This window comes from Oncorhynchus clarkii, chromosome 17 (genome assembly GCF_045791955.1).
Source record: "Oncorhynchus clarkii lewisi isolate Uvic-CL-2024 chromosome 17, UVic_Ocla_1.0, whole genome shotgun sequence".
NCBI classification, from domain to species: Eukaryota; Metazoa; Chordata; class Actinopteri; order Salmoniformes; family Salmonidae; genus Oncorhynchus; species Oncorhynchus clarkii.
In genome coordinates this window covers 8279462-8286961 of record NC_092163.1, presented here as the reverse complement: position 1 = coordinate 8286961, position 7500 = coordinate 8279462, and the positions used below count along the sequence as shown (strand labels likewise).

Sequence of the window (7500 nt, the reverse complement as noted above, 5' to 3'; positions counted from 1 at the left end):
TCTGCTTAGAAACAGGAAGAGCTGTCTGTCTGCTTAGAACCAGGAAGAGCTGTCTGTCTGCTTAGAAACAGGAAGAGCTGTCTGTCTGCTTAGAACCAGGAAGAGCTGTCTGTCTGCTTAGAAACAGGACGAGCTGTCTGTCTGCTTAGAAACAAGAAGAGCCGTCTGTCTGCTTAGAAACAGGAAGACCTGTCTGTCTGCTTAGAAACAGGAAGACCTGTCTGTCTGCTTAGAAACAGGAAGACCTGTTTGTCTGCTTAGAAACATGAAGAGCTGTCTGTCTGCTTAGAAACAGGAAGAGCTGTCTGTCTGCTTAGAAACAGGAAGAGCTGTCTGTCTGCTTAGAAACAGGAAGAGCTGTCTGTCTGCTTAGAAACAGGAAGAGCTGTCTGTCTGCTTAGAACCAGGAAGAGCTGTCTGTCTGCTTAGAACCAGGAAGAGCTGTCTGTCTGCTTAGAGACAGGAAGACCTGTCTGTCTGCTTAGAGACAGGAAGACCTGTCTGTCTGCTTAGAGACAGGAAGACCTGTCTGTCTGCTTAGAGACAGGAAGACCTGTCTGTCTGCTTAGAGACAGGAAGACCTGTCTGTCTGCTTAGAGACAGGAAGACCTGTCTGTCTGCTTAGAGACAGGAAGACCTGTCTGTCTGCTTAGAGACAGGAAGACCTGTCTGTCTGCTTAGAGACAGGAAGACCTGTCTGTCTGCTTAGAGACAGGAAGACCTGTCTGTCTGCTTAGAGACAGGAAGACCTGTCTGTCTGCTTAGAAACAGGAAGAGCTGTCTGTCTGCTTAGAGACAGGAAGACCTGTCTGTCTGCTTAGAGACAGGAAGAGCTGTCTGTCTGCTTAGAAACAGGAAGAGCTGTCTGTCTGCTTAGAAACAGATCACATTAAAGTAACAGATGATGAGATATTTCATGTCCATCCATATACTCATAACCCCAGGGCAGACATTTATGTTGATTGTCATGTTCTCTCCCTGTGTCTGTCTCCAGACAGTACAAAGACAAAGAGGAGGAGAACCATGGAGGGTTCTTCTCTACACTCACCAGTATGGTAAGAACACATCTGATCCTACAATGAAATATAGTACAACATATTGGGCCACTTTCCCAGACACAGATTAAGTCTAGTCTATTGATCTATGTGACCCACCAACACACCGCAACAACCAATCATTCTCCTAAACAACTGTCAATTTTGTCAACATTCTCTCATTGTAATTCCTGTCTTGTCCACAGGTGGGCAGTATGTTCATTGCAGATGCAGATGAGAAGCTCTCAGTACAGTAAGTACATGCTTAGAGTAGAAGTTGCCCTTAGCCACAGATCTAGTAGGTGAAAAACACAGACCTGACTGTAGTTCAGTGTCTATAGGACAACTTCATCTAAGCAGAATGATTGGAACCTCTCTGGTCCCTTAGTCAGTGTGATGTCACAAATACAATCTGGAACCATTATTCTAATTGGCTGATATTGACTTTTGACCCCTCTCTGACCTCCCCCAGGACCAATGAGGCGATTCTGCTGGCGCTGTACGAGGCCGTGCACCTCAACCGCAACTTCATCACTGTTCTCGCTCAGGTGACTTAGACTACTTCAACTGTCGCTAGGAACAAAACTACTTCTACTGTTGCTAGAAACAATTCTAATTCTACTGTCGCTAGGAACAAAACTACTTCTACTGTCGCTAGAAACAATTCTAATTCTACTGTCGCTAGGAACAAAACTACTTCTACTGTCCCTAGAAACAAAACTACTACTACTGTCCCTAGAAACAAAACTACTACTACTGTCCCTAGAAACAAAACTACTTCTACTGTCCCTAGAAACAAAACTACTACTACTGTCCCTAGAAACAAAACTACTACTACTGTCCCTAGAAACAAAACTACTTCTACTGTCCCTAGAAACAAAACTACTACTACTGTCCCTAGAAACAAAACTACTTCTACTGTCGCTAGAAACAAAACTACTTCTACTGTCCCTAGAAACAAAACTACTACTACTGTCCCTAGAAACAAAACTACTTCTACTGTCCCTAGAAACAAAACTACTACTACTGTCGCTAGAAACAAAACTACTACTACTGTCCCTAGAAACAAAACTACTACTACTGTCCCTAGAAACAAAACTACTTCTACTGTCCCTAGAAACAAAACTACTACTACTGTCCCTAGAAACAACTTTTTCTTCTACTTTATCTTTTTTTCTATTTTCTCCTGTTTTCGCTCAGGTGAAGTTAAACTACTATTTATAGAAACAAAATGTATTCTATTTAAAAAATATATTTTGGCTTTGAGGCAAAGAAGTTGATTGTCTCCTTCCTCCGCTTGGGAGGAGGCGGACAGAGAGGGTGAGGGAGGGAGGCGGACAGAGAGGGTGAGGGAGGGAGGCGGACAGAGAGGGTGAGGGAGGGAGGCGGACAGAGAGGGTGAGGGAGGGAGGCGGACAGAGAGGGTGAGGGAGGGAGGCGGACAGAGAGGGTGAGGGCGAGAGGCAGAGAGAGAGGGTGTGAGTGAGGGAGGCAGAGAGAGAGAGAGAGGGGGAGAGTGAGGGTGGAAGGCAGAGAGGGGGTGAGGGTGGGAGGTATAGAGAGAGAGGGTGAGGGCGGAGATAAAGAAGGGGGAGGGGTAATTGGTTCTTTTTCTAAAGTCAGTGTTTTAGTTCTATCAGATGCCAGCATCTCTGATGTCTGATAGTGTTGTATAGAATGACCTGACGCTGATTGGAGAGAGGAGGAGAGGAGAACAAATAGGGGGAATTGTCTTTGTTCCGGTTTCATCTGCTCAGCTTTCCTTGAAAGTCATGTGTTCTCTCTTCCTCTAATCCCACTATCTTTCTGTCTGCCTCCTCTACCTCTCTTTATTCTCCTCACTCATTTGCTCTGTCACCTGTCAATCAACAGAGTCACCCAGAGATTGACATCCCGACCACACCCATCACCCCTGTTCCGACCACTCCCACGACGCCGCTTGGCACAACCCCGCTCTCTATGGACAGTGAGTAACATGATTGGTCCGGACTCTGTCCATGAACGAATGACATTTACAGATTAATTATTGACTGAATGAGTGAATGAAATGAAACCTTTATTAGTAGTAATAATCACTAGTGTTTAAATTGATGTAGTTACTATTTTTTTAATCTTTCCTGTTTTCTGTTACTGGGGTAATTCTGGAAAATGGAACGGTTGGCCAGAGTCAACCAAGACCCCTCCACTCCTTTAGTTCCCCTCCACTCCTTTAGTTCCCCTCCACTCCTTTAGTTCCCCTCCTAGTTCCCCTCCACTCCTTTAGTTCCCCTCCACTCCTTTAGTTCCCCTCCTAGTTCCCCTCCACTCCTTTAGTTCCCCTCCACTCCTTTAGTTCCCCTCCACTCCTTTAGTTCCCCTCCACTCCTTTAGTTCCCCTTCACTCCTTTAGTTCCAATCCACTCCTTGAGTTCCAATCCACTCCTTTGGTTCTCCTCCACTCCTTTGGTTCTCCTCCACTACTTTAGTTCTCCTCCACTCCTTTGGTTCTCCTCCACTCCTTTGGTTCTCCTCCACTCCTTTGGTTCTCCTCCACTCCTTTAGTTCTCCTCCACTCCTTTAGTTCCCCTCCACTCCTTTAGTTCCCCTCCACTCCTTTAGTTTCCCTCCACTCCTTTAGTTCCCCTCCACTCCTTTAGTTACCCTCCACTCCTTTAGTTCCCCTCCACTCCTTTAGTTCCAATCCACTTCTTTAGTTCCCCTCCACTCCTTTAGTTCCCCTCCACTCCTTTAGTTCCCCCCCACTCCTTTAGTTCCCCTCCACTCCTTTAGTTCCCCTCCACTCCTTTAGTTCCCCTCCACTCCTTTAGTTCCCCTCCACTCCTTTAGTTCCCCTCCACTCCTTTAGTCCCCCTTCACTCCTTTAGTTCCCCTCCACTCCTTTAGTTCCCCTCCACTCCTTTAGTTTCCCTCCACTCCTTTAGTTCCCCTCCACTCCTTTAGTTCCCCTCCACTCCTTTAGTTCCCCTCCACTCCTTTAGTTCCAATCCACTTCTTTAGTTCCCCTCCACTCCTTTAGTTCCCCTCCACTCCTTTAGTTCCCCTCCACTCCTTTAGTCCCCCTTCACTCCTTTAGTTCCCCTCCACTCCTTTAGTTCCCCTCCACTCCTTTAGTTCCCCTCCACTCCTTTAGTTCCCCTTCCCCCTTAAAACCAGTGGACATAGGAGGAAACATTTTAACAAGCGTCTGAAACATTCTGTTTTAAAGAAATACGTTTCTCGTCATTGTTTTTGGCCGTCCATTTTTGATAACCCCTCCATACACGTGCGCCACACGAACACACACAATCTGAACCTGTTCAGTTCACGTGCAATGTAACTGTTAAAACATGCATGGTGTGTGTTTCTCGCTAAAAGCCATTTGCTGAATGAAATATTAACGGAACTGGCTTCAAATACAGATGAATCTTTCAGGTAGAGAACCATGTCACCACACACACACACACACACACACACACACACACACACACACACACACACACACACACACACACCCTTTTCCCCCCTGTGGACCATGTGCTTGGCTGGCTCATGGTCATGATGTCATAACCAGTCGTCTTGGACCTGATCCAGGATTGGAGGGAAGGTGGGATGAGGACCAATCAAAATGGAGGGAGGAGACTGGGGTGGAGTAGAAGTTGTTGGCTCCTATTTTATCTGTGAAACTAGCCTCTGGGATGTGAGATCCACCTGACTGTCTCGTATAGCGTCTTGACTAGCTAATAGTGGATCACTTCATAGCTTCACTTCTTGTCTCTACCGACAGTAAAGCTCATTATTAGGTCGAACGTTCAACATTCAAATAACATTCCATTAACGTTACTATGAAGTTAAATTAACGTTGTTGAACATGAATGGCCGTGTTTCTCTCCCTACCAGTGATGGATGTTGCAGTGGAGTTGTTGTGAGGTTGAGGGGTCTCTCCCTGGAGTTGTTGAGGGGTCTCTCCCTGGAGTTGTTGTGAGGTTGAGGGGTCTCTCCCTGGAGTTGATGTGAGGTTGAGGGGTCTCTCCCTGGAGTTGATGTGAGGTTGAGGGGTCTCTCCCTGTAGTTGTTGAGGGGTCTCTCCCTGTAGTTGTTGAGGGGTCTCTCCCTGTAGTTGTTGAGGGGTCTCTCCCTGGAGTTGTTGAGGGGTCTCTCCCTGGAGTTGTTGAGGGGTCTCTCCCTGGAGTTGTTGAGGGGTCTCTCCCTGGAGTTGTTGAGGGGTCTCTCCCTGGAGTTGTTGAGGGGTCTCTCCCTGGAGTTGATGTGAGGTTGAGGGGTCTCTCCCTGGAGTTGTTGATGGGTCTCTCCCTGGAGTTGTTGAGGGGTTGAGGGGTCTCTCCCTGGAGTTGTTGAGGGGTCTCTCCCTGGAGTTGTTGAGGGGTCTCTCCCTGGAGTTGTTGAGGGGTCTCTCCCTGGAGTTGTTGAGGGGTCTCTCCCTGGAGTTGTTGAGGGGTTGAGGGGTCTCTCCCTGGAGTTGTTGAGGGGTCTCTCCCTGGAGTTGTTGTGAGGTTGAGGGGTCTCTCCCTGGAGTTGTTGAGGGGTTGAGGGGTCTCTCCCTGGAGTTGTTGAGGGGTTGAGGGGTCTCTCCCTGGAGTTGTTGAGGGGTCTCTCCCTGGAGTTTTCTGCCAACCACGACACATTTTCAGGTTCCCCCTCCCCACCCAGACCCCTCCCAGACTGTCCTAGCTAAATCCTTGCTTCATGCCAAGAAGATATTTTAGTTTATTTTTGACCGTTTCATTTGAAAACAATCACAGTAAAGTTCTTAGCTGTTACCCAAATGGATCTTTCAACATTTCAACATAGCATTAGTATTATGTTGAACCAACGCTGTGTGTCCTGCTTTCCAGTGATGAACTCTTCAGAACTTCCCCTGGATCCTAACCTTCAGACCAGTAACCTGCTCATCACCTTCCTCAAGTACTCCTCCATCGTCATGCAGGACACCAAAGGTTTAAATACACGGCTATCTCCATCTCTCTACCTCTCTCTATCTCTCTACCACTATCTCTATCTCTATATCTCTACCACTATCTCTCTATCTCCATCTCTCTACCTCTCTCTATCTCTCTACCACTCTCTATCTCTCCACCAATCTCTCTCTACCCCTATCTCTTTCTCTCTCTATCTCTACCTCTCTCTATCTCTCCACCACTATCTCTCACTATCTCTCTCTCTACCCCTATCTCGCTTTCTCTATCTCTATCCCTCCACCACTATCTCTCACTATCTCTCTCTACCTCTACCCCTATCTCTTTCTCTCTCTACCTCTCACTACCTCCTTATCTCTCTCTCACTATCTCTTTCTCACTATGTCTGTCTCTGTCTGTCTGTCTGTCTGTCTGTCTGTCTGTCTGTCTGTCTGTCTGTCTGTCTGTCTGTCTGTCTGTCTGTCATCAATCATTAAAACATTTTTTAATTATTTAACCGTTATTTAACTAGGCAAGTTAGTTAAGAACAAATTATTTTTTACAATCACGGCCTAGCCCGGCCAAACCCAAACCCGGACGACGCTGGGCCAATTGTGTGTCTTCCCCCCTTTCTTCTCCTCTCTTCTCCTCTCTTCCTCCCTTTCTTCTCCTCTCTTCCCCTTTCTTCTCCTCTCTTCCCCTTTCTTCTCCTCTCTTCCCCCCTTTCTTCTCCTCTCTTCCCCCTTTCTTCTCCTCTCTTCCCCCCTTTCTTCTCCTCTCTTCCCCCCTTTCTTCTCCTCTCTTCCCCCTTTCTTCTCCTCTCTTCCCCCTTTCTTCTCCTCTCTTCCCCCCTTTCTTCTCCTCTCTTCCTCCCTTTCTTCTCCTCTCTTCCCCCCTTTCTTCTCCTCTCTTCCCCCCTTTCTTCTCCTCTCTTCCCCCCTTTCTTCTCCTCTCTTCCCCCCTTTCTTCTCCTCTCTTCCCCCTTTCTTCTCCTCTCTTCCCCCCTTTCTTCTCCTCTCTTCCCCCCTTTCTTCTCCTCTCTTCCCCCTTTCTTCTCCTCTCTTCCCCGGTTTCTTCTCCTCTCTTCCTCCCTTTCTTCTCCTCTCTTGCCCCACTTCTCTCAATCCTCTTCTCAAAATACCAGCTGTCAAGTTGTCCTCCCTCTCTCTCCTTCCCAATTCTTGCTACTTTGCCTTTTCATTGAGCTCTTTTTCAGTCCACATCTCTCCATCAATGTGTATCTCTCTCCCTCATCTGTCCTTTCTCATCCTTCCTGTCTCCCCTCTCCTTATTCCATATGAATAGTGCCAGATTAATTTTCTCTCTCTCACCATCTCTCTCTCTCTCTCTCTCTGTATCTCCTCTCTCTCTCTCTCTCTCTCTCTCTCTCTCTCTCTCTCTCTCTCTCTCTCCAGATGAACACAGACTCAACAGTGCCAGACTCTGTCTCATCATCCTCACCTGTATAACGGAGGTATGTACACCTGTATAATGGAGGTATGTACACCTGTGTGACGGAGGTATGTACACCTGTGTGACGGAGGTATGTACACCTGTGTGACGGAGGTATGTAC

General features: G+C 47.2%; 1 protein-coding gene across 2 annotated transcripts in view; it reads left to right on the top strand.

Annotated features, from left to right (window-relative positions):
- The window catches only part of LOC139370168 (armadillo-like helical domain-containing protein 3), a 56942-nt gene that overhangs the window by 14103 nt on the left and 35339 nt on the right, over window positions 1–7500 (top strand). For both annotated transcript variants that reach the window (XM_071109494.1, XM_071109495.1), the window contains 6 exons: window positions 995–1055; window positions 1241–1287; window positions 1507–1582; window positions 2907–3000; window positions 5867–5968; window positions 7342–7400. In XM_071109494.1, the coding sequence (XP_070965595.1) occupies window positions 995–1055; window positions 1241–1287; window positions 1507–1582; window positions 2907–3000; window positions 5867–5968; window positions 7342–7400 (439 nt within the window). The remainder of the gene's footprint in view (window positions 1–994; window positions 1056–1240; window positions 1288–1506; window positions 1583–2906; window positions 3001–5866; window positions 5969–7341; window positions 7401–7500) is intronic.